Source organism: Zeus faber, assembly GCF_960531495.2.
Source record: "Zeus faber genome assembly, chromosome: 2".
Classification (NCBI taxonomy): Eukaryota; Metazoa; Chordata; class Actinopteri; order Zeiformes; family Zeidae; genus Zeus; species Zeus faber.
In genome coordinates this window covers 3,482,173-3,510,157 of record NC_137189.1, presented here as the reverse complement: position 1 = coordinate 3,510,157, position 27,985 = coordinate 3,482,173, and the positions used below count along the sequence as shown (strand labels likewise).

The 27,985-nt window shown below is 42.8% G+C and overlaps 1 protein-coding gene across 1 annotated transcript; it reads right to left on the bottom strand.

Moving 5' to 3' along the window:
- Positions 1-6: 6 nt before the first annotated feature.
- Positions 7-27,487, bottom strand: cnksr3 (cnksr family member 3). The gene is made up of 13 exons (XM_079996767.1): positions 27,354-27,487; positions 16,331-16,494; positions 13,121-13,323; positions 11,753-11,840; positions 11,044-11,085; positions 9,434-9,553; positions 8,496-8,555; positions 8,243-8,311; positions 7,887-8,036; positions 6,204-6,331; positions 5,575-5,756; positions 3,652-3,738; positions 7-2,702 (listed from the first exon to the last, which is right to left on the bottom strand). The coding sequence occupies exons 1-13, from the start codon at positions 27,403-27,405 to the stop codon at positions 2,386-2,388; spliced, it is 1,662 nt and encodes a 553-aa protein (XP_079852893.1). The 5' UTR covers positions 27,406-27,487; the 3' UTR covers positions 7-2,385.
- Positions 27,488-27,985: the final 498 nt, after the last annotated feature.

Sequence of the window (27,985 nt, the reverse complement as noted above, 5' to 3'; positions counted from 1 at the left end):
GAGGAATTCAAAATAAAATAATTCTTTATTTGAACATTTTCACAATTTACAAAGTGTCAGAGAAGCATCAGACTCCTGAGAGCTGCGATAATATCAGTGAGTACATCAACCAGTTTGTTTCCTATTTTCCACACAGTGACCGAAAGTGAATGAATGCTGGTAACGGTACTTTGTGAAGGACAAGATGTCGACCTTATGCGCTGTTATACGACACTTTTCCAAATTGGATCATGTTGGATCATCATCATCATCCTCTGTATTTTAGAAACGCTAAATGATCCTCTCTCTGTATAATATACTGTCAGTTTCCATCCAGCTTTTACCCGTGACGTTAAGTATTCGAGCTACCGGTCGATGCACTTTCAAAAAAATTAAAATAAACTTTCTAGCTCTTGATCCGTTAGTTTTAAGGCGCTAAATATAAATCAGCCACTCGAAAACGTGAAAAGGCCTCAAGAGCTTTGAAGGATGAGTTTGCTATTTTCAAACCCAGGTCTTATTAAAATGTTAGTTCCCATCATTGAAAACTGCTCACGGCACAGCCTCGCTGAATGATTTACAATCGAGAAACTTACTGATAAACGACGGGAACCAACGATTTAATCAGGTTGAAAAAAACAGCGAGAACTTTTCCTTTAAGGGGTCGGCTCTAATTATAGGCACCTCAGAGGGTTCCCTGAGTTACACTATCATCAGTGGTTTCAAAAACTCCAACAGGAGTTTCCTGCACAAGCCGCCGTGAGGAATCTGCAAAGTCAGGACCACTAAAGTGGTTCTGGCTCTGTTTTTAGACGTCAACAACCCCAGAAGACCTTCTTCTAGATTGAAACCCCCGATATATTAGAAATATTGACACAAATCTCAAAATTGATATGTAGCATTTGGGAACACAAATATTAATTCAATAATTACATTTGCAGGTTGCAGTTTCTCTGTTTTAGCCACGGTTTGGTAAATATTGAGGTGATTTTTCTCACCTCAGTTTAATACCATTTACCAGCTTCACTTTACATTTGAGCAATTCAGAAAACAAAACAATGAAATACAATGATGAAACACAAACACAGTGGTCCATCGATTAAGAAAGTCCGCTCAAATCCCGAAGTTGAGGCAAAATATACAAGTAAAATTTACAAATCCACACAGATCCAGCATAAGTGGAGCGATGCGCTTCCTGGATGTTTAAATCGGTGAGGATGGTTTGGGTTTAAACGTCGTCTTGAACTTAGATCGAGGGTCAATCCATAGAAAAGTTGTGCTGAGTGGTCCTTGAGCAAGGCACAAGTTTCAGAGAGGGGTGCCACATCCTCATGTTCTGAGGTGTGGGGAAAATGAAATACCTAATTTATAAAATAGTTGTCTGAATCTACTGTCCAATTATCAAATTTTCCATTTCATTTAATTGTTCCGCAGTTTATTATGACATTAAATACAACACATAAAATGTAATGACCTTATTTTTCCCTGTGTAGATGTATGAAAGGTGGAATAGTGGGACCTCAGGAAACAGATTTGGGAACCACTGAAATAGTGACATAAAGTGACTAAATGCTGAAGTTAATCCTGAGTGTGGTTGTCAGAGCGGTGAAAGGAGCTGGATTTAACACAGCGGGGACCCGACGAGGCACTTTTTAAAAATCGTAATCCCTTGTTAATCGGGCTAATCAGACATTCTGCAGAGAACAATCCATTCACTTACAATTGAGAGAGATGGAGAAATTGATTTAGCGACCCTGGATGTGGCTGTTGGCAGAAATCTGCATTTAAACATTCTCAATGATCTCTGTGTTGACTTTGAGAGGCAAAAGACAACACATGCTAAAAGATTATTTTGAATGAGACCATAAATGGTTTGTGCACATTTGTTCTGTACTTTTTTTGTACCTGAAATGTACAAACGGCTCAGATATGTTTTTAATATTGCATGCAGAGACAATAAATTAATGGAAACGGAAATAACAATAAGAAAAATGTATGTTAAGATCCAAGTGTTAAGAAATGGTACAAGATGGTCACTTTTCAAATGCTCTCTCTCGCTCTCGCAATTAACCCTTTAATCGATTCCTTCGGTGCTGACCAGCATATAATGAGTTTGCATATCACTTAATAGACTGATTTAAGCCATGTATGTCTTAAAATGATATTTCTTGTTCAGCAGGTATTCAGAAACAAATAAAATAACATCACACAATGGACAAAAATAGAAAAAAACAATAATACTGAATACAATGTTGTGACCTGATGAAATGCACATGTATGAACACACTCCACGTGGGCTGTTCGAGGGACTAGGTCCTTGGACAGAGCCTGTAGTCCCGGTCCACTGTAAGTCTATGAGGATCGGCTGGACCGGTGGAGCTGATGGACCCAGTGAAAGCCCAAATGTCAGTGGCTGAGCAGCCGGGCAAGCCACCCCCCCAGCAGTGAGGAGTGTTTCGACCCAGAAGAAGCAGCAGCGGGAGCAGGAGGGGTCGGGGCGGCTGGAGCCAGGACCTTTTTGGACGCAGCCTCCTGGTAGGGGATGGTAGCGCTGTTGTGCAGGTCGGCGTTGATGAAGCACTGGCTGCCGCGGATGTGGTCAACGCCGCGTACCAATGGGTGGCCCCGGTCCACAGGCTGGTACGGCAGGGGGTAGACGGGGGCTTCCTCCGAGATGGTGGCGATGCGCTCGTTGCTTAGGTATCTGTGCAGGACGTCCTGGGCTGTGGATGAGAGGCAGAAGAGAGGCTACTCAACATCCTTAAAGTGTTGAATATTGTACAACATTTGACAATATTTGGCGAGGCTTCCAATGTAGCGTCAGTTTGAAGAATTGGTAGAAAATCCGAGTTGAGAAAGGAAAATTCAACCCCAGTATTTTGAGTCAACTGCACGGCCGGAGCAAAAACACAGCGAAGACTTTTACTTTCTGAACCTGAAATTTTCCACCTCTTCAATTTGCTTCAAGTAAAGTGATTTCTTGATGGAAAATATTTTTTAGTGACTTGAAAATGTTCTACTCTTTCTGCAGTGTACAACACTCAAACAGCACTTTTAATGTGATTATTCATGTCAGATAATTCTCTTGTCACCATTTAATATTGCTCTAAATAGCTTGATCATATCAGCGGATCTTAACGTCTGGGGACCAGTAAAATTAATAAAAGTTCAACTTCACCATTATTTCACGTACATGATGTAAGCATGGACAGGGTATGGAAGTTTAGACTAAATTATATCCTATAATAAAAATCTTCTCAGATTGGGGTCCCAGGGACTAAATCTTCACGGAGCTTCCTGGCCTAATGTGCATCAAATTGAGGGTCCTCGAAATGAAAAAAGGGTGGGAATCCCTGTCATAAATAGACTTAAAAAAAAAAAAAAGATTTGTTGTTGAACAATTAAGAGGGCTATTTTCGTCACACTATCAACCACAACACATTCTAATACCAATCTGGCTCAAGGTTAAGTAGGTACTAAGCGGAAACAGTTACAGAAATAAACAGCACTAATTCTGCAACTGCACCCGAATGTTAATCATCAACGAGGGAGAAAATTCTAAGCACGCAGTGCGAGTCTGTCTCTGTTTGCTTCTGGTGTTAATGTGACGGAGAAAACAACCGTTTACTGATAACAGCTGGATAAGCCCCTCGGTTTTTGGGTCCAGTCTACCTTTCCTCCCCTGGGCACCGCTCCTCAAGGACGCGTCTGAAGAGCCAAAACAGGTGTCCACAGGCATGGAGAGCGGCCGAGGCTTGCCTGCAAAACGGGCCAGATATTTGAGAATTAGCACACGTGTCAAGTACAGAATATGTTTGAGTGTGGACAGACAGACCACAGAGATTTGTGGTCAAAACTTTACATACATTTGTAAAGAACATGCATTTCTATAAATCATTTTTCTGGGATGAAATGACTGGAGCACATACTTCTTTGTCACAAAAAAACATCCATGAATTTTGGTTCTTTTATGAATTATTATGGGTCTGAAAATCTGACTAAATCGGCTGGGTCAAAAATATACATACAGCAATGATAATATTTGGTTACATGTCCCTTGGCTATTTTCACCTCAATTAGGTGCTTTTGGCAGCCATCCACAAGGTTCCGTTGAATCGTTGCCGTTCATTTAAATTTTGTTGGCTTTCTGACACAGACTTGTTTCTTCAGCACAGTTCACATGTTCTCGATGTAATTTAACTCAGGGCTTTGGGAAGGCCATTCTAAAACCTTGATTCAAACATGATTTAGCCATTCCTTTACCACTTTTGATGTGTGTTTGAGGTCATTGTCCTGTTGGAACACCCAACCAAGACCCAACCTTCTGGCAAATGATTGCAGGCTTTCCTGAATTGAGGTAATCCTCCTCCTTCATTATTCCATTAACTTCCTGTTAAAGCACCAGATCCACGGGCAGCAAAACAGGCTCAGAGCATAATACTACCACCACCATGCTTGACGGTAGGAGTGGTGTTCTCGGGGTTAAAGGCCTCACCTTGTCTCCTCCAAACATATTTCTGGTCATTGTGGCCAAATGGCTCAATTTTTGTTTCATCTGACCACAGAACTTTCCTCTGGAAGGCCTTCCCTTTATCCATGTGATCAGCAGCAAACTTCAGTCGAGCCTTAAGGTGCCACTTCTGGAGCAAGAGCTTCCTTCCTGCACGGCAGCCTCTCAACCCATGGTGATGACTGTGGACACTGACACCTGTGTTCCATCAGCTTCTATTTCGCAGCAGACCTGCTCTTTGTGGTGGTTCTTGGTTGACTCTTGACCATCCTGACCAGTTTTCTCAGCGGCAGGTGATAGCTTGCGTTTCCTTCCTGGTGGAAGGACTATGCCATGCACTTTATATGGATAAACAATTGTTTGCACAGTTGATCTTGGGACCTGTAGCGGCTTTGAAATGGCTCCAAGTGACTTTCCTGACTTGCTCAAGTCAATGATCCGCTTTTTCTGATCCGTGCTGAGCTGCTTAGACTTTCCTATTCTAGCGTTTGTGTCTGAGTCTAATGAGCGTATCCAACGAGCCATATTTAAATGCACAAGAAGTTAAGGTCATGCCACGGAGAAAATTTAATAATTCAAGTTGCTAGATTTTTGACCCAGCAGACGGTCACATTTTCAGAAGACCCATAATAAATTCATAAAAGAACCAAAATTCATGAATATTTTTTGTGACAAAAGTAGTATGTGCTCCAAGACAGACCCTTTTAATGATCCTACCGGTTAAGATTAATTTAAGTTAAAATGACCACAGATGAGGTTTACAGGTTCAAATTAAATGCTTATATATAGTGTTTTTTTTAAATTACGTGAGCAAAGTGAGACAGTGGAAAGAGTTCTGTCAACTCAGCATTGGGAACATCAGTTCTTCCTCTTTCCTTATCTACTTCCTGTTTGGGGTTCTATGGGATGGAGTGTTTCCCAGCTGCGTGCAGACCGCAGACCACACACACACACACACACACACACACACACACACACACACACACACACACACACACACACACACACACACACACACACACACACACACACACACACACACACACACACACACTGAGTGTGTGTTTGAGCTTGTGTGTGCTCACCTCGTGTGGAAATGTGTTGCCTCATGCGCGCGGGCGCCGGCTGGAGGCCGATGTCCACAGGGGGACTGATAGAGATTCTCTTCTCGTAGTCGGCCACTGTCATGCGTCTCCTCCTGTCCAGGTATGAATTTGGAGACTTGGGCCACAGTTTGACACTCTCCGTCACATTGGGTTTCCCGTCCCTTCGAGGAAACAACAGAAAAAAGAAAGAAATAAAGAAAATAAAAAAATCTAGTGGTATCAAAAAAAATTTAAGTCTTCATCTTTGATCATAGCACTGATGTATTATGATTTATTACAGATGCATTGTAAAGTAAATGCATGAAAGATGACACGACTACTGTGTTCAGTAATAATTCAGGACAGATTGAGGCTGAAAACAGACTTATTACACAAATTACATGAAAGACTATAATTACTACCACTGTGTACTAGTGATAATACAGATTTCATGCAGGACAATGGTGAATACTGTAAAGCTCCCCACAGATACTGTGCACAGCACTAACACAGGGCAGGTGTAGCAGGAACACATGAAGGAGATCATGGGTGATAACTACTACTATCACCAGGTGGAAGATAAAGGAGCATCACATGAAGATAAACCAGAGTAGACGGCTGGTTCTTACCTCGGTGTGTAGGGGACCGACGGGGGAGGAGGGATGTACAAATCCAAGAAGGCCAGCTTCCCGGGCTTGACCAGAGCCTCAGGAACACCTTCCAAAGGGTTTGATTTCTCTTTATGGAGCGGCGAGACCTGCGGATGGTGGATAAAATGAGAGGAAACTTGGCATTTGAACCGCCAATGGCCTTGGAGCCCCAGAGGGAGGGTGGGCATTGGCTTTCTGCCCAAGAGCACCTACCCATACATTATGGACCATTATTAAAAGGACAGTTTATTTTAATCCAAGCTCCTCTTAAATATTGTTGAGTATGAAGTAGAGAACTAGATATTGTCGCTGATAGCTGCAATATTATAATATTGAGAAAGTTAGAATCATTCAGCACCACCATTGCCCAGTGTCCAAATTTGAACTGCCGTAAGCCAGTCGATGCAGCACTGCAAACAGAACTCATTGTAAATTACAATCCAACATCCGAAGAGATTGTCGTTGGACCTATCTGCGTCACTGAGATTAGAAACAACACAAACGATCCAACCATGCCACCAGAAACCCTGGTGACATTTGCTGCATTTAACCTGCCGTATCTTCTCCAAATACTCACATCCTCTTTCGGAGTCTTTCGTCACCAAAACCCACTTGGTCATTCAGTGAACTCAGCGGTTGTTTCATTGTCTATTAACACATGAGTCAACTTCCAAACAAGTCTGACTTCATTGGTGGATGATGTCTCGTGGTTACGCCGTTCCCCTTTTCTTGTGGCAAAGAGACGGGAACCATGGTTCAGCCCACGACCCTCCTGCTCGCCGATGCCCAAATGACGGAGGACCCAGTTCCTGCCGCTTACACACTCCCAGACCTAAACTACGTCACCAAAACAAACTAACACGAGCTGGAAGACTGGCCTCCAAACTTGAAAAGGTTTCACTCCACGTACCAGCACCGTACTTTGGACCTCACGGGGGGGGGGGGAGCACTGTGGTCCGTTGACGGCTGGTGGGAGCTGACCAGTACAGACATGGTTTTCTATGGTTGGTCACTGGGAAATTCCCAGAAGAACCATGTTGTTTCACTCACAACCTCATGCAGTTGCAACCACATCGGTTATCGTCAAAGGCAGAAAGAATTTCTTTGTCGTGGAAGGTGACTTAAGTCAAGTAATAAAGCTGCAACTCTCCTCCTCTTCCTCGGTGAGATGAATGAGAACAAATTACGTGCTCAAGGGCAGTTTCCTCCCCCACGATCGAAACCCTACCTTTGATTGAAATCGACGGCAGGTATAAAAAATTACCTCAAGGTGATACTTGGCCGATTCCCCTCACGCAAATGTTGTTTTCACGCCAGAGAACATGGTTAGCTACAGGGCAAATCAGTACCTTGCTCAAGGCCACTGGAGAAAGCGCTGTGAAACCGCTTAACCTGAAACAAGTCTCGTTGCTCCCTTTGTCCCAGGGGCAGAGGGAATTTACTATAATCCAGAAACCGTCCGGTCAAAAATAAATCTAAAAAACAAACCAAGTGTCTCTTCAAATGCTAAAACCAACCTTGAGAGTAGGGTCATGGTTTGTTTTCTGATGGTTGCAACACGCAGAACCAGAGAGCATCTTCAAACACACACATTCTTCCCACCTGCAGCTCTCAGAATTGAGGAAATACGTCAAATAATATTTGGATGCCGCGGGCACCGACCTGCACCAGTGGGGGTCTCCAGCGCAGGTTCTTGAGCGGAGCGGGAGCGAAGGAGCAGGAGGTTCCGGACGGCCTCTTCTTCACCACCAGGACAACGCCCTGAGGCTCCGCCTTCAGCTTCCCCACCAGGTGCTTCAGCTGCCAACCCAACTGAGCCAATCACACGGGGGGAATTCAAGTCACATGACCAAAGGAAGAAACAAAACTCTAGACAACTATCCGTTCGCTTTTCTTGTTCTTTATCATGGTTGAAACAGGTTAATTTGCAGTAGTTTTTCAATTGCTCTATAAGACTTGGCAGTAAAATATAACGTAACTAAAAATATATTTCAATTAAAAATCTGTCTTCAACTCACCACAGTCTGACCGTTGACCTGGACGACCTCGTCTCCGGCGTGAATCCTCTGGGTTTTGTCTGCGGGAGACTAAGAAACATACAGTGTAACATATGAGTATATTTGATTTTATTTATTTATTATTATCAACATATATTATTTTAAGTTAACAACACTTAACACTCAGTTCTTTGATACTTTCACTAGCTTAACTTATGGTCTAACTTTAGGTCTGGGACACAAGCACCAGTGAAACCCACGTCACACCACTCACGTTTTCGGTCGTCCCGGTGATGACGTGAAGCCCGTCGTAGGTGGATTTGATGTACATTCCCTGAGAATCAAAGCAAATCAGCATCTCATTTTGGGTATTTTGTGTCTCACGCCGGGTGTATAATCTACGGATCTGCCTCCACTGCACTTATTTCTCCATTCTCTTCGACTTCGTGGCCCGTTTCTCATCTGTTTCTCATCCTTCCCCTGTTGTGGCCAGTTATAATTACAGCGGAGGTTAAATACCTGTTTTGTGTTTTGCAGGAGGGGGATGTTGAGTTAAATGACTGTTTTTTGTTCCTTTGACCTTACATGCTGTTAATATAGCTGTGATGATCAGCTACTATGGAATGAACTGTGGTGGAAACACGAAGGTGTTCTCCTCAAGTTAGGGGTTCTTTTCCCTTTGTAATCTAAATGTTAGAATAAAGCGCTACCACTACCAGGTAGGGCTGAACAATTAATCGCATATTAATCACGATGTCGACATTGGCCTCCACAATAAATTGAGTGGCCGCTGACAATTTTTTCCCCCAATTTGTTATAATGTTTTCATTTTGTAATTCCTTTTATTTGGTGCCATGTGGTGGCATTTTGTTTTTTGTAAAATGTAATTTATATATAGCCTTAAGAAAACTGAATTAATGTGAAGAAAGTCCTATTTTGATTCAAAGATTTGTACGCTTGAGTATATTTATTTAAAGGTTCATAAATACATTATTATTGTGAAGGCAGATTTATGTTGATTTACAAAGTGCAATAAAATAATTGTGTTCCCCAAAATGGATGCATAATCGTGATAACAATTTTGAGAAAAATAATGGTGATTATTATTTTAGCCATAGTTGTCCAGCCCTACTACCAGGATCCCGAAAAATGTGTGAAATCCTGACATTTCAGAAAGGGTAGATGTTTTGATTCTGGATCAGTAGCACCTACCAGTCCCTCTCCGGGCTGGATGTTGGTGATGTGGACCTCCTCCAAACAGGCGACCGGGCTCTTCAGAGGGTTGGCCGTGGCCCCGACCGTCTTCTCACAGATTTCATTAAGAGCCCGAGACTGAAAGACATTAAAAGAGAGAGAGAGGTTTATTAATCACTGGAAAAGTGACAATTTTAACAAAAGATTAACAGTATAATTAAGAGTGACTGAGATTATTTCCCCCATTCAAGCACATGGAGGGGGATTTAGAAATTTAACAGATTCTATGACACCAATGGCAAATGGATACCAAAAACATAGGATTGGTTGTAAGCGCATCATTACAATACACAGCAATAGATTTCTGGAGAAAAAAATGGCTTTTTTTGGCATCTTGGCTGCCAAAATACACTGTGCATCTATAGTCATTAAATGCCAGGTTAAAAAAAGTGTTGATGGAGGAGAAAAGTGGAAAATTGAAGAACAGCACTGCAGAAGAAGTCTAGTCTACTGTCAGCTTCAATGGGGATTTATTTTCCTAACTTTCAGTCTATTTCAGATGGATTTGCTGCTGTGGCTGTCCTTGAACTCTGACATTTCTGTGGAAACCTCATTAAGGGTGGGGTGAAAAGATGCTCTATTTTCCTTCCTGGGGGTAAAAAAAAAATACCAAAAAAACAACCTCTCATTAAATATTACTGTCTGCAGCTGGTGTATTTAGAAGCCGGAAGACACTTCAAGGAGCCTGCGGCCTCAGTAAGCCAGACGGTGTTTTACATAACCTCACAGAGCTGGAGGGTTTTGGGGCAGTTTCACTAGACAGTCACCAAACGATCCTACACCAAACACAAAACACAGACGAAACAAAAGTAGGAGGTTTGTACAACACGCTACAAAAGGATTCCTTTAACCTAACTGTCACGCTCATACCGTGTGACTCTTCTCTGCGGTTTTGTCATTTAGAGCGGTGATTGTCAATATGGGGTCCGGGTACCCCCCGGGGGTCATTCCAAGAAGCTCCAGGGGGTCCCCAGCAAAATAGCAAATAGTTAAACTTTGAAAGCATTTAATTTACACAACGTTAGGACCATTATAGAATGACAATTATCATATTTAACAATACAATCTCCTCAGACCAAGGTCCCAGAGTTAAAATCTGATCAAATGAGGTCCGTGGCCTAATGCGTATGAAATTGAGGGTCCGTGATATTAAAATGAGCGATTTCAACACTGAAAACGCCACGAGAAATACATCGGATTGAAAACATTTTTCTGCTTCTTTGAAGGAGCAGGTCAATCGCCCAACTCAAATCAAACAGGAAGTGTTATCTAAGACAGGAAGGCTTTTTGTGAACCATGGCAGCTTTGAGTTGGGCGGACACACACACACACACACACACACACACACACACACACACACACACACACACACACACACACACACACACACACACACACACACACACTCTTGTCCTGTGCTATGTGTATATTTCCATGCACGCGTTTCATTGTGCATTGACCTTCTGTGTGTGTGTGTGTGTGTATATATATTGACACATGCATATGATTAGAAACTCCTGGAATCTCTCAGCGCTCAAACCAGAAACCAAATTAGAACCAATACTTACGACTTGCAGAATCTTCTCTTCCATCTCATAAACGGTGCAATCCTGCAATTAACAGGAAACCTATCATTCAGCGATCAACCCCAAAACACACCGCACTGAAAAAAACCAAACAAAAAACAAAACAAAACACACCTAAACCTAGCTGCTAGGTTCCCAGGAATCAACAGGAACCTGTTAACGTATTGAATCTGACGATGAGGTGAGAGGAAGAAACTTTTTTTTACCCCTTATACGTCTATACTCCCACCAATAAATCTTCATAGGTTTTAATGCATCACGGGTCTTAATAAACAATTTAACAAGACTATATTGAAGAAACGCCCATCTTGCATGGAGACATTAAAAGGACGCATTCGCAAAAGCATGTGAGAACTGAGCGAGGGGGAAGCCTGCAGGAAAGGGTAAACGTCTCCACCAGGTAACGGAGGACTTGTCCTGTGGTCGAGGAAACAGCTTTTTTTTTTTTTGTTTTGTTTTTGTTGTTTTTGTGTGGGTGTTTGCCAAATGTGCAAATGTTCAAGGTTAAAACACACACTTGGATCTTGTTTTATCATCAAAAAGCCCTGGAGAAGACTACATGTTGAGACCTGGGCACCATTTTGGACCATGTGTTTCCTGTCCCGCAGACAATCAATACTTTAGTATTGACACCTATCAGATGCCCCGCTCTCCGTTCCAAATGCACTTTACGAGAAGTGGCGGCACCCACCCTCTGCACGGTGGAGGTGAGGTCCAGACAGAGCTGGATGATGCTGTTCTTGGTGGAACTGAAGTCGCACATCCCCGTCAGAGGCGTCCTGTCCCCGAAAAACACAGGGAACACAGAGGAAACCATTCGTCAGACACTTCCCTTTACAAAACAGCACACAGGAGAAAAAAATAAAAATAAAAACCGCGAAAGATAGCCAGCCTGCATTCCCGTAAGAAAGGCATTAGCTGAAGGTCTGCTCCTGGATAAAAACATCACAACTAGAGTGGAAACTTGAGTGTTTATTCATAACTCTATTCATAACTATTACAGATGGTTATGATAATAAATAAGTTCAGATAATCAAAACATACATATACTCTTGTGGAAGAAGATAGACAGACAGAATAAACCCAAAATTAACAAGAAACAATAAATAAATAAACAAAATTCAATAAAAAATACTCAATAAAAAAAGATAAATAATCCTAAAATAAGATAATAATACAACACATTATTCATTCCTGAAATCCAGCATAAAATAGAATAAACAAGAAAATTTGTGGTCAGTGTAATATACATTATTAGGAGTTGAGATTGATTTTACTGTTTTTGTAAATGCATTCATGTTTTCTGTCAATAATTTTGAATCGTTTTGTTAACTGCAGTTACTTTGCTCATGTCATATTGTAAAGTGAAATTGTCTAAAGTTGGCACCAAATGTCAGGTGTTAAAGCGACAGCTGTAGCGACACACCAGTTTTTCACGGCTCTGGGATGTGGAATGCACGTCAAGCTCATACAAGCTGTGAAATCTACATAACATCCACATGACTTCAGTGGAGAGACAGACAAGTTGTCATGCACGGCCTGTTTCCACTCCGGGACAGTAAAACCCTGCTCGAGTCACAGCTCTGACAAGACAACACACACGTGTTAAAAAGGCTTTTGAAGAGGCATGAATTCCTGAGTGATGGTTAAACCCGGTCGCTGTATGTGGGAGAGAGTGTGTGGCTTGACCTTTCCACAATAAATGTCCAAATTAACAGACTGTTTCAACTTGTTGGCCCTTCCCGCAAAGACCTTTCATAGAATATTAGTGGAATCCAAGCAAAAAGCAAAGTATTTTCTTTTTTGGTAACTGAGCTCCTGGTTTGTTATGTTTAGAAAATAGATCAAGATGGGTACGCTTCTTTCGGTGATATGCAGAATGTGTATTATAGCGGGATGTGATTACATACTTACATCTTACATAAAAAAACAAACATTTTTCCCCAAGCCTACATGTATGTTTTAAATTAAAACAAAAGCGTGTATGCGTGTGGCTGATATCAGTGAGGTAAGTGTGTGTACAGGTGTGGGCGTGTTCCTGCGTCCATGCAGCGTCTACCTGTCCAGCCAGGCTAGGAGGCTCTTGGCGGCTCCAATCAGCTCCACCACCGCCGTCAGGAAGTGGTTGGACGGTTTTTGGGAGTTCTTGCCCAGGTACACAGGGTTCTTCCTGCGCTCGGACGCCGACCTGTGCAGGTTGCCGGACGCCGCCCTCATCTTCCCCAGCAGGCTCTTCAGGTTGTCCGACTCCACGCCAAAATTCTGCAAGGGGGGCGGTTTCGATTGAGGGCCAAGGCTTCTGGTTTAATAAGGAATGAAGGGAGATCGAGGCCAAGCAGGGGCATTCCCTTGACCCCTGACCTCCCCACACATTCGTGCAGACCATTCCCCATGGTGACCACCAGTCGGCCAAAAAAAACTAAACGAAATCGCCACCAGGTCTGTATTAGCGACAATCAACAGAAGACAAAATAAGTCTTATTCTCTTCACACGTTAACGCACCATTAATCTCTCGCTCTCTCTTTCCCCTCCCAATCTCCCCCTCCACCTGTTAAATGGGATATCTTTACCTGAACACTCACCATCCCTCCATCTTCCCTCTATCGCTCCCTCTCTCTCTTTTTTTCTTTGACTTCCTCTCTGTCTCTCAGTCCAAGGCCTCCGGCAGGACAGCTGTTTGATGAGCCGCTCAGAGCCAATGAAAACATCTGCAGCTGAACTGAATTTTACGGTTGTGTTCATGCGCTCAGGATCTTGATTTTTCGAAAATAATTTGTTTTTGGCGGAATTTGAAAAAAAAAATAATAATAATTGTTTCAGAGACATCGGGCAAATTTGCATCATCTCTTAGACCCATGTCTTTAAACCGACATTAAAAACCAAAATATGATCCAAATGTAAAACGATCCAGGCTTCACGGGGGGGCATGTTGTGAAACTGTTTGCAAATTATTTTTAGCATTTATTTCATCCCTAGGTGTGTGTCCCGTACGGGTGGTGGCAACAGGCTCAAGGATCACTTTCAAAGCTTTTCCTGCGATTGGCTCCACTTCCTGCATCTCATTGTGTTGTTTGGCAAACCCCACCTCTCTGGTGCCGAAGAACAACCGAAAAAATAGGCATAACATTGGAGCTTTACATTTTAAATGTGATTTAGATTCCAAAGTGAATGTGAACCCCAGTTCATTTTTCATACAAGACAATGATATATATATAATATGTAGCAATATCACAAACTGCTCTGATAAGAATGAGCTACCACCGATTCAATGGAGCTTAATAACAATACGGTTATACAATGATTTGGTGATACATGGAACCAAAATGCCATTTAAATTTAAAATATATTTTTACATGCAACCTCATCGTGACATTTTATTGTTTATTCTGAACCAAAGAAGCAGTGTGTAAAGCTTCTGCTAAGTTATTGTTATATAATTAGTTTGTGTGTGTGAGAGAGTGAAAGAGGGAACTTTCACAAATTACACAAAAATGTATTTTTAAGCATTTCCTTCTGTCTGTGTTTCTTTGTGCTGTGTGTTTGGCTGCGGATGGGTGGGGGGTCCCTTTGACAGGTGGGAGGTTACATCTGTTTCCTGCAGAGCAAATTCCTTCCAGTAGAACATTTATCCACTTTGTGCACTGTAAAAACAAAAACTGTCACTGACTCCACAAAGAACAGGAGTTCAAAAACAAAATGCTTAAAATGAAGTAGAGTCGTCTTCATTCAGAGTGCATTTCGGCTATTGTAGGCGAGGCTGAACATGACGACAGTGGGATTGATCTCACTCCTGTGGACTTGCTTCATGCCAAAAAAAAAAAAAAAAAAAAAAAAAAAAAAAAAAAAAAGATTTTCACAACTGAACACAAGACAAAATTACTTGTCAAGATGTTCGTTTGAGTTTTTTTTTGTTTTTTTTTTGGTCATGCACACATGATCTCCATACCAGGTCCCAGAGTTCAACACAGAACCCCCCCACACACTTTTATGGACGCTGTGGAAATGGGGGAGTTCCAGACTTTTCTCTACATCCAGTTTTCACACAAAATGAAGACGCACTATTTAAATGTATTTTCCACTTCCCCCCTTACATTGAAATGTAGATTTAAGCAAAACACACAATGACTCCCTTAAGTCTTGTGGGACTCTCCAAGGGATTTTTCTTTTAAGACAAATTAGAGTATTCTTCCGGGTCGACTAGTGTGTCAATGGAAAATGTCTGAGGTCCTGGTGATCAGTCAATGACACGCTCCTTTTATTTCCACACTGGCATTGTACCAGTGGACCCCCCGTTGTTCCAGAGATACAGTAGGGGGCATCGGGGCTAAGCTCCAAAGAAGCTAGAGGCGAGCGCATCTGATATCCAAAAACCTCCTGTTTACCGTCCCACAGAGACATAACTATTGGACCAACCCCACGGATATATTCAGCCCAGACTTCCACTAAAGCCTTCGAAATGGATTCAGGAAATTGGAAGAAATTCGGCCTGATTCTTGAGCCGTGACTTGCTAATTTGCTAAGACACAGGGACGGAAAAGCCAGAAACAATGACAAAGAGAGAGAGCGAGAGAGCGAGAGAGCGAGAGAGAGAGAGAGAGAGAGGCAAGGATTTACCGACAGGCAAAAGGACAGATGGGTAGACCGATAGAAACCAGATAAATAGATAGACAGACAGACAGACAGACAGACAGAAAGCAGCTGAGTGGACACTTCTGTAATCCCTGGTTCCTGTGCATTCACTGTCAAACAGCCCGGACTTTTATTCAGTCACATGAACAATGCTTACCCTCAGCCGGTACGGGTTTTAAGCAGTACAACATATTCAGAAAAATAATAATCCTCCTTGAATTATTTTGTGACTTTTAAGGGAATGTAGATACAAAAAAAAGAAACAAATGAGATTCACCAATGTATATGGCTTTGTAATGTATGTAAGACTAAAGCTCTATTTATATAAAAAAAAAAAAAAACGAATCATGAGAATTTTAGATTTTCCCTCTCATCATTGTTTAAGACAACATTACTGAGTGTCACAATATGACGCCACAAAAAAAAAAAAAACCCAGACAAATATTCATATTGAGTTTCTGCCCAGCCCTGCTTGTAAATAATAGGTCTGCCTCGTCCTCGCTGTGTTAATCTTTCATGCAGTGATCCACTGTATCAAATTACTCATGTATAATAAAAACCTGAATGGCAGGAAAGCAATAGGTTTCGATCTGGCGTTCAGGTTTGGTTCCATCTCCATCGACCAACTTGGTAACTCACCAGAGTGCAGAGCAGGTCCACGGCCTCCAGCAGTAGCTCCTGGTGCCCCACCCGGCCCACGCCCAGCGCCAGCAGCTCCTGGTGGGAGATTTTGAGCAGCTTCTCCCCGTCCATCTCCTCCTGGTGGAAGGACGGAATGTACTGCTGCAGGCTGTCGTCCAGACCTGAGGGAGGAGCAGGGGAGATGTGGTCAGAGTCAGAGAGAAAACGACTCAACTCAAGTGTTTAAGGTCCACATAAAGTCCAGATGGTGCTAAGGCACAAAATGCATCCTTATATATGCGTTGAAATTCAAAACTCTTTTCCACATGCTAAATGCTGGAAGTATTGCTCATCATTTCCTCCTGCATCCTACGGAAACATGATGGCCAGAATGGCCAAAAACGACCAGCAAATGTCAACATACTGTAGTAGGAGCCTTTCCCAATTGGCAAGAAGTCATCCAAGACAACTTTCATACTGTACAACAATGGCTAAAAGGGCGGTATCAGACTTTATTGAGGACTTTTCAGGTGTTTCAGCAGTAGAAAGTTGGTGCAATCTGCAACCAGCTGAATGCACCACTAGATGCCACTAAATCTTACACACTGGTCCTTTAAAGGAAAACACAACACGATTGCCCCCATTGCATGATGGTCAGCTAAAGCTATTCTCTTAAAACTGGGTCAATTTAAAAGTTTCTCATGTCAGTCACTTGGTTTGCCTCCCAACGATTGCAAAATAAGGCTTAGGTTAGAAAGTACCAGAGTTTTCCTTTAAAGGTTCCAATACTGGTGTAGTTTAATGGGTCGGGCATGGTGCTAAACCCACGTGTGTCAGTGGTTCCAGTCCCAATGGGACCACCCTCGCTAAGAAGTTTCATGTCTATATCTGCGCTGAAGCGGGTTCCGTGTGTTCCACTTTCAAGGCACTCTGGATAAATGCATCCACCAAATGGCGAATGCAAAAGCATCCAGCCCCCCGACCAGATCGGCAACTGGCCCGTAAATGCCTGTGTTTGTGTGAACGCTTGAGAAGAAGAGCAACTGTCACCGCGTGGGGTCATAAAAAGTCTCCTGGGGAAACAGAGGCCGCTATTGGCCCTGGAATGCCACGCCGGGTGACAGATGGGCGACAGTCACAGTGAGGAGCCGCTCGAAGAGACTTCCAACGAGCTGGTCATCTGCTGCCTGACACCCACTGTGCAGAAACACACCCACATGGGCCTCCGACACAGGGTCGACTGAGAAAGCCAAAGTCCGAGGGCGACAAACACGCAATTAAAGAATAACAATACATCTCCAAATTTTGAGAATTCAAATGCATGAGATCGTCTGTGTTGGGTGGATTACTACAGCTCCTAGAACTGTCTTTGTCTTCATCCTAGGGCGCTTCTCTTAGTAGACAATATTTTTGTGAACATCCATATCAACAGAATACTGATCTCAACTAGCTACCGATTCATCAAATTCACCATGGCTGTCTGATCGTTGCATTCTTTCCGGGGAAGGCGGACCCCGCCACCCACAATGGAAACAGTGTATAAAATATCCAATAAGTAACGCAAATTCATTAAATGGCTTATTGACTTTCTTATACAGTACCCGCCGAATAAAGTATCAAATATGGGATCTATTAACAAATGCATCTAATGGATTACCACTTTAACATTCATTTATCAAAAATAATAACATTTACCCTGCCACGCCAAAGGGTGGCCGCATTTTCATTTTGGAAATAGCGTATCTGTGGTTTGATGTTTGTTTGTGATGGACAGGAATGCCGTAGTGACAGACTGGATCACATTACTGACACACAAGGAGGGTGAAGATCACTCTAAGAGGGCAGGAGAGGGCAGGAGGCTCGATGCCAGGACGGCGCGGCATGAGCAAAGTCTGGCTGCTAACCTGCAAACGCGCTCCATCTGAACCATGGACTTCAATCCTTTTTTTTTTTTTTTTTTTTTTCTAAATTTTAAATTGGAGTGAAAACTGAAAATGATGAGCGATCACTTCAGTAGCTTTAATGTCAATGTACTTGTCGCACTGGCAGTTAGTGCTTTTTGATGAATAGATGGACGGTTTGGAAAAAGTGAGGCTATTTGCCCTCAAATTGAGAAAATTAACTTAATGATGTGAGGAAATTAGTATTTAATATCATTATAAACCAAACACAAACCCTGGATCCCAACAGGAACAACCTGGATAGATACTATCCAGAACTGCTGAACGCCTTCTTCTTCCTCCTGACGCTCATCGCTGGATCTAATACTCAAATGCCATTACAGTATATCAAAAATTTTTCCCCTTGTGCATTCTGCGAATTCGCACATCACCGCATCCCGTGGGCCCGGGGCCCGGAGCCCATCGCTTTGACATCTTGGCAGAGGCGGCGGGACCGGGAGGGAAAATGGGCAGATGTGCGAAACATCACTCCACGTTCCTGGGATTTCTGCTTTTGGAAACACCCGAGCAGCACGCTTCATGAAGAGCAGAGACGCTGCACAAACTGGCTTCTGAAATCGATTTCGACAGACTAATAAATCATGAATCTCCAGGTGAAATGTTTTTGTTCTGTACAAGAACCAAAAACTGATCAATTCACAATTGTCTCAACTTGTTTGACATGCTTTGAGATGCATTTTTATGAATATAGCAATAATAATTATATTTGTAGATCTTACCAAAAGAAAAAAAAAAATATATATATATATATATATAGCATTTATTCAGTTTAAAGCTACGGCTGTACCCCGCCCTCAAAAGGCATGAAATATTCGGAGACTGAGGTGTTGTTCCTCCATCTCCACTTTAAGGAATATTTCAACAGAGAGCTGGTTATAGTGGTTACCGTTGGTCAAAAAAACCCCACATTCTTTTAATCACTTCAGTGATATACATATTAAGTGACTGAAGTAGCCAAAATAAATATATGGCCTGATACAGTAAATGCACAATGTGTACAGTAGAAATCGTTTTGCTATCGATGGTTGTTTGTTTGGTCGTACTTCCAAGTGACTCTTTAAACCCCAAACCTTAATCTTATCAGCAGTGAATTCGCTGCAGTTCTGCAGTAGACACTCACGCACACAGCTTGTTAATAGTGTTTGGCATTCCACAGCACAAAGCGATAACTTTCTTCATCTCCGATTGGGGAAAAGTAATTTGCCACGGCATTCCAGATCAGCGCATTGTGATTAATATCTGGACTCTATCAAAAGCCTTTTTTTCTGCAAAGCACTTAACACACAACTGAAAAACAATTTGAAAAGTGAGAGGAATACATAAATGTATAAGCAGAATATTCAATTTTTAAACCTTACACCCACCTGAAACAAGCGAAAATGATTCCACTTGTTCACACTGGTGTTACGGTCGACTTAGAAATTGTCTCGAAAAATCACATTTTATCTGGTAATGCTGCGGAAAAATCGATCAAGATTATTTCAACGCAGTCGACCAAGTTTGGCAGTTAAGAAAAACAAGAACATTACAAGACTTTTCACTTTGAATCGACCAATTTATTGAGACGTTGTTTTTTCCCCGTAACCAGATACCAAAGTCTCTTTTCCGCTGCTTACTTTTGCCAGCGATTGTAAACAGGGCTCGTTCTTCCCCGTGCAGATTAGATCCTAGTATTTGCAGAGCGCTCCTCTCCGCAGATCTGCTGACAGTGGGAACGTTTCTGTGTACCCATGGCAGCAGAAACCGGCTTTTCCATTAGTTACTAGCCAACGCCGTGTTCTAAAAGACAACGGGGCCTCCGACTGATGCCGCACGCCGCTCGTCAAATATCGGGAGACAAACACACCGAGCGCAGAATCCGAGTTCTGCGCGGTTTCATTCACGCGCAGGAGATAAATTACGTTTTGGTCATTAGTTGTCACCGTTCTCTACCAAACCAGTTTTCTAATGAGTACTTCTGTGTGTTGTCACGGTGACATCCTTCAATGGCCTCGATTCTGAAAATCGGCAGGAGACCGTGTTCCCGGATCGGTTTGGCTATAACCAAGGGTTTATAACTTAAAACAAACTTTAAAGTTGTAATCCCTCAGATCGTCTGTGTTGGGTGGAAGTCCCAGAGTTCCATTTGAAAGTGCTACGTTATTTTTTCCCCTTTCGTCTTCATCTAATTTAGTGAAGTCTTTTCTGGAACGTGGCCTCGTTCTGATTGATCGAGTTGTTATTTTGTGACTTGAGGTGGTGGGGATATTATTATTATTGATTTTTTTTTTTTTTTTTTATTAAATTCACCACGGCTGCCTTCCACGCCTTGCGCGTGCCCCAGCTCTGCATTCTTACTGGGAAAGGCGGACCCCCCCAGTAACAATGGAAATAGCATACCTATAGAGGAGCACATGCATAACTCAAACACATAACTCAAATAACTCAAATCCTATAAAGTGCCAAATGAGTAAAGTATTAACATGGGATTATTATTGTTTTTTGGTTTGAAACAAAATAATTTAACGGATTCGCACTTTGAATTCTTACACAGTTCATTATAATACGCATTAGTTCAAGGGAAATCATTTGATGTGGCAGAGAGTTGTCACAAATGACAGCAGCTCCGTCACATCCAAAGAGCTATGCCAGCTTTACTAGAAAAGTTGGTGTCTGGGTGCCTTGTTCAAGAGCACTTGGAGCATGGCACTTACCCAGAAGACCTCCACTGTTGTACAGATTTGAACCGATGGCCTGTTAGTACATTACATTACATTAAGCAGACGCTTTTATCCAAAGCGACTTACAATTATTCAAACACCGACGGACGCAGCCATCAGGAGCAATTAGGGGTTAAGTGTCTTGCTCAAGGACACTACAGCATGCTAGCAGGAGGAGCCTGGGATCGAACCAGCAACCTTTGGATTACTAGACGACCAGCTGCAGTAGTGTCTATAGCATCAGTAGTCCCCTCTAGTACCCCCCCCAAACACCTAATCGTTCCCATGATGCCTTGAGGTCTGGGGTCGAGCAAATGTGGTAAAAAACCCAAACATTTCACAGCTTACATGAAAAATTGGGAAGCAAGAATGCAACTACACTATTTTGGCAAAGTTAAGTACTTTCAGTATGGACAGTCCTCATTCATCATCCTAATCTTTTTAGTGTTTATTAATATAACATTTGAAACTTGCCAACACATATGTGAGTTCTTTTGAGCCCCGCCCCCCCTCCAGCCTCGCGCAGAAAACCCCAAAGTATTTACCACAAGCTGCTGGAGAACTAGGTTAGGCTTCTGTGGCACATGTGAGGAGACCGGTAAACAGATGAAATTCCACCCTCTCATGAAGAATCCAGTTAATCATTTGTAAAAAACTTTTTTTTTTTTTTTTTAGCAAAACTATATTTTGTGGGCCTGTTGCTTTCTGATTGGGCCTCCTCTGTCTCATTTCAATCCTCTTTGAATCAAACATCTCAACACAACACAATTCTTAATTAAATCACAAATGTCTTTGCCAACCGCAAAAGCAAATGTCTCATGAACCACATTTGTTGAGGCTTGTGACCGACAATTCTCTTATCTTTATCTGTTAAAAAAATAATAATAATAATAATCATTATTTGGATTCTGTGTATCGTTTATCGATCGTTCTTAATGTCTCACTTACTGGGTGTGTTTACAGACACACTACTCTGTTCCAACTTTATCCCCAATGTCACAGCTGTCCAATTAACAACGTATTCATAATGTCCTCTCCCATTCAAGCCGGGGCATAATTCAAAAACTCTGAAAAGTCTGTTAAAAAAAAGCCTGTAAATGAACAATGTGAAGAATTTACACGTCATTTCCTCCGCTCTCCAACATGACTTAACTTCTGTAGAATATTTCAACTGATTGAATGAGTCGTCTGGTGAAAGGAATCTAAATAACACAACACACCCCATCCGAAATATGGTCTTATTCTGGGTTATTCACCATATTGTTCCGTATGTGATCAAGTAGGTCTGTGTGTCTCTCCTTGTGTGCACACACACAGAGAGAGAGAGAGAGAGAGAGAGAGAGAGAGAGAGAGAGAGAGAGAGAGAGAGAGAGAGAAAAGGATTTCCTTGAGCATTCTTCAGATTTGTCCACTGAACTATGCCCAACTCAAACAAACGCTGCATTATTGCTGCACGCTACGACATGCAAAGCAAGGCCTGGAACCAATAGAGGCATTGGATCTGGATTTGTGCGATAAATTATAAGAAAGGATCCGATATTTAACTACATTCTTTGATACTATCTGATAAAACAATACAATTGTGGGAGTTATTTCAGAATTGATTTGAGTGGTTCACGACGAATAAATCAAGACTAATAATTCCAGAGAAATAATGGCAGAAATTCAGGAATATTATGCTTCAACGTCTCATTCTAAACGTATGGCTCAAACTGAAATTTTGTTTAATATTTGCATTGACTAAATGGTCTTATATAAATCACTTTGAATTGCCCTTGTACTGTATATGAAATGTTCTCTACAAATAAACTTGCCTTGCCTTCGAATGATGGATATAAAACACTTTCCATAGTGTTAGTTCCAAAAACAAAACATCTGCAACAAACCTGAACGGCGATAAATTATCATCACTGTCAACCAAAGGCTTAAATTCTGTCTCTCAATAATATATATATATTTAAATACTATCATCATGAGTAACTCCAGTAGCATCTGGCTCACATGGGAACCACTGTGACTGACGCACTTGGGAACAGCGTCCCACTGAAGAGAACATTTCAGGCTGCTCTTACAGGAGCATTTAAAAAGCCATATTGGTGAGTCACAGCAAATATACTGACTAATACAGATCTTTGTTCCCCCCCATAACATTTATTATCTGGCTTCCCTCGAGGCTTCAGGTTAATCTGATCGCGACAGAAGAGCAGAATTGGACAAATTTATTAGAATAAGATGCTCCTCAATCTCTTGCGTCCGTCAAAGCCGGACCGTACCTCCTGCTAAGGCTGGCTTGCTCAAGGACACTTCCAAGTTCTGACTGTTTTGTTTCCTTTCAAGACCAGGACGGTTGAATAATATGAGAGATAAACTTCTCATTCAGATAGAGTCATGGTCTGTCTCAAGGAGGCTCGTGACATGAAGTGACGAGATGTTATCATCGAAATGTGAGAGACGTTCTACGTCAGCCTCGCCGCCGTTGCTCTTCTTGAAAAGCTTGAAAGTTATACAGAAAATACAGAACGGAAACAGGAAGAGGGAATCTGGCCGTTTCCTCCGATTCTCTGATTCAGCTGACCTCAGTTTCACTCATGATAGGCTTCCACTTCTTCCGCTGGGAGTCAAGAACGGTGACACAAAAACTTCCATTTGGTGGACTCTTCCATCCAGAACGCCTCGAATGTACAGGGAGTCAGAGCATAAATCTTCCATGAAGGAACAGTAGCTCCATTGTGAAACCTCTGAGCTGGGGATTGGAAATCAGTTATCCTACTCTAATTAATGATTTACAGGTATTGGAACCCATTCCCCCTGCCACTAATATGTACCATCTCATAATGAAATCCTCCCTGGGCTCAGCTATGAGTTCTCTATCCAAACAAATAAACAAGATAACACGTCCTCAATCATATACAGTATATATAGAAATAACATTGCTCATCTCATTCCAATGGCACCTGTCAAGGGGTGGTGTATATAGGCAGCAATTGAATAGTCAGTTCTTGAAGTTGATGTGTTGGAACCAGGAAAAACGGGCAAGCCTAAGGATCTGAGCGACTGTGACAAGGGCAAATTGTGATGGTTAGACGACTGGGTCAGAGCATCTCCAAAACGGCAGGTCTTGTGGGGTGTTCCTAGTATGCAGTGGTTACTACCTACCAAAAGTGGTCGAAGGAAGGACAACCGGTGAACCGGCGATAGGGTCATGGGCGCCGAAGGGCTTTCTGATGCACGTGGGGAGTGAAGTCTAGCCTGTCTGGTCCGATCCCACAGAAGAGCTACTGTAGCACAAATTGGTGAAAAAATTAATGCTGCTATGACAGAAAGGTGTCAGAATCGTCAGTGCATCGTAGCTTGCTGCATATGGGGCTGTGTAGCCCCAGACCGGTCAGTAGTACCTACAATGAACACGTGAGCATCAGAACTGGACCATGGAGCAATGGAAGAAGGTGGCCTGGTTTGATGAATCGCATTTTCTTCTACATCATGTGGATGGTCGGGGTTAGGGTGCGATCGCATCGAGCATCTGTGGGATGTGCTGGAACAACAAGCCGATCCATGGAGGCCCCAACTCACAACTTCCAGGACTTAAAGGATTTGCTGCTAATGTAATAATAATAATACTAATATTACTAATGTAATAATAATACCGCCAAATTTTAAAGAGACTTCGAGCTGTGATCATCATCATAGGAAGCAGTTAATTTCAATTAAATTCTGCAGGGAAATTTAACGCACTAGTGAGAATTGTGCATTTCTCAGGACCTTAAAATAGTTTTATCCCAGAGTCAGGATTTCAGCTTTGATTATGATTTAAGGAGGTTTCACACAGGAACTGTTTAGCTTCAACAGCTTCAGAATGTTGAAAAAAAAAAAAGGGGTAATGGTGCTCGCCGCCACACAGAGCCCTGGAAATGTTCCAAGAATCACTAATAACTCTGTCTCGAACAACCAATCACTATCTACATTATTGAGTATGAATGCACCTGCTGGAAGAGCAGGGAAATATGTGAGCGGGTCTCGACACGTTGATTTCATTCCTGAAACAACGTATGTGTTTGCCTCCCAACTAAAAACAGCTGATCGGCCTCCAATCACCTTATAACGAGGGGAAATTCAAGAGGAAAACCCATGCACAGGAGCCTGTTGTCCCTCTGCAACAGGCAAGCATGCAAGGGGGTAGAGTCTGCAAAAGGTCAATAAATGTAAACAAATAAAGATTGAATTATTAAATATATACAGTGGGTGAATCAATGAATGTGCAGGTTTGGACAGGGTATTATACTATTATTATATTATACTTTTCTGCTCTGACTCTGCATGTGACAACCAGAGCGAGCAAGATAATTCTGCAGGAAAAAGTGATTTTCCGAAGCAAGGCTGATCCCCCGCCACCGGAAAGCCCATCGCCGTGAAGCGGAGGCATGTTAACATGACTATTTAAACGGCCCATGAAAGAACCCGTCGCTTGACTTGCGCTGCAAGAGGGAAAAAAACAAACAGCGCTGATACCTGGAGGCAGAGTAAACACAGGAGGGAGCGGGATCCCAAACAGTGGTCCGGCGGCGCCCTGATGCGGCGCAGCCTAATGAAGCCGTGATGGACAGTTGTTACGGCAACCCCGTGACCCCGCGCACGGCAGGGTGCCAGCCTTTGTGCAGGGCTCTTGTCGGCTTTGGTCTTCATTGAATGGCAGTCGTGTTAGTCCGCGCATTGTGTCTGACACTAACTGAGCTGTGTACGGAGTGTCAGCGGGAGAGTTGTGGGCCGGGGCACTGAATGGGGGACTCCGGTCACTTTCTCACAATAGTAAATAACACAATGAGACAAGAGGAGCATGTCTCGTGTGTCTCGGCAGTCCTTTCTTTTTTTTTTTTTTTAGAGGGTTGGCTCTTAAATGATGTGCGTCATCTGAAAAGGGAGTTAACTCATCTTGTATGAATATGGTTTTCCATCTAGAAATGTAGATATGTACATTTTATATCTAAGAGGTCCATTGGACTTTTTCATATACAAAGCAAAATTAATAATAATAAATAAAAAACACTTTTCCATCACCACCACCCCCTTTCATGTGCACGCCCATAAAAACCAACAGTCAGTATCACACACTTAACAGGCTAGTGGTGGAATCAAAACACCAAATATTTATCCGTCAAGCTGATACCTTGGTTCTACCACAGATGAATATGCTTAGTCAACAAACCGATGCTATTGACAACTTGCAGAACACAACAGACTCTTTTGCCAACGAATCGGGCTGCGGACACCAACTTCTCACTTGTCAACAAACTGTCTCAGTTTACTGTTTACTTAGTTTAACTGTCTTAGAATTTACATATAAAGTCGCATACAGAGATAACACTGGAAGAAACACTGGAAGAAAAAACTCCTGGTGCCAGAGTTGGTAGTTCAACTCCCGGAGTAGAACGTCTCCTATTCCTATGGGGTTTCCATACCCATAATGGTAATATTTTGGCTGGATCCATCCACCAAATGATGCACACGTTTGATTACGAACCCACACAGCTGGACCTCCAAACCCATTTACAATTCTTTAACGAAAGGCTTAAAGCCTGATTGTCAGTTTTCACGGCCGAGCGTAGATCCGCAGAGCTCTCCTGTCGCGGTCCTGGGTCAGAATTGTGAGGAGGTCACGCGTGTCTCCCGCCCACCCTTCATCACAATGTACTGTAATAAATATCAATACCCGGAGATAACACTTTTACAAAGTCGTGTGTTCGGAAAACGGGGCAAAGCTTGCTCCCTTCTGCTCAGCTGCCCCTGGGCAAACAGCTGACATGAGTTGCCCAGCCGCCTTGATCCGCCACAGGGGTTCACTCTTAATGGGATATACGTAATAAGCTTTATTGCAGGTCATTGTAGGCAGATAAAGTGTGTAAAACTCTGGGATCCTGGTTTGACTCAGGGGAACCCCTGATCTGCCTCACCACAGAAACATAGAAGGCGATAGTGAAATGTAAATAAACTGACCAGGGTCCTTTACTTATCAACCTGTAAGTCAACAGCACAATTTACAAGGTCCATAATTTTTAACAAATTTACAAATTCCAGAGAAACATGTGTATACTATGCTTTTTTATTTTATTTTTTCAAATTCCACTTCCAAAAATTCAATAAATATTGGAAGAAGCTGTTGTGTTGCAAGATCAAAACTGCAAGGATGTACTTTTTCATCGGTTCCAGTCAGGATGGCATCTGTGCTCCATTCCTAATTTGTCCCACGTTTTGTTGGCTTTAAAAAAAAAGTGTAAAACACAAAATCTAGACGGTATTCAAAATACTGATAATTAACAATAACGAAATAGAAATTATAAATGATAATAAATCCTCCACCGATTGTTTATGTTTACTTCAACGTACCTCTCATCCAGTCCACCACTTGTTGCGCGGTCCACTTACTTACAGGCTCCATTTCTCCACGACAGCCGCGCTTCGGCTTCTTTATTACGAACCCCGCGGCTTCCTCAACTCACAGACACGGGCTTAACAGACCGACATAACGCAACTAAACCCAAACACGGCACCGGACTGTAGCACACGGACTCCGGGGCGGACTGTAGCACACGGACTCCGGGGCGGACTGCAGCACACGGACCCCAGGGCGGACTGTAACACACGGACTCCGGGGCGGACTGTAACACACGGACTCCAGGGCGGACTGTAACACACGGACTCCGGGGCGGACTGTAACACACGGACTCCGGGGCGGACTGTAGCACACGGACTCCGGGGCGGACTGTAACACACGGACTCCGGGGCGGACTGTAGCACACGGACTCCGGGGCGGACTGTAACACACGGACTCCGGGGCGGACTGTAACACACGGACTCCGGGGCGGACTGTAACACACGGACTCCGGGGCGGACTGTAGCACACGGACTCCGGGGCGGACTGTAACACACGGACTCCGGGGCGGACTGAACCACACACGGTTCACCGCCGGAGCGCGGGGCTCGAGCCAAGGGGCGCGTGGGGCTGGTGTCCAATTTCA

Excerpts from the sequence above, each read along its gene's own strand:
- cnksr3 (XM_079996767.1), bottom strand. The coding sequence starts at position 27,405 with ATGGAGCCTGTAAGTAAGTGGACCGCGCAACAAGTGGTGGACTGGATG. Across the intron at positions 11,086-11,752 it reads TCACCTCCACCGTGCAGAGG|GATTGCACCGTTTATGAGAT; the intron begins GTGGGTGCCGCC and ends TGTTAATTGCAG. Across the intron at positions 8,556-9,433 it reads TCCAGCCCGGAGAGGGACTG|GGAATGTACATCAAATCCAC; the intron begins GTAGGTGCTACT and ends TTTGATTCTCAG.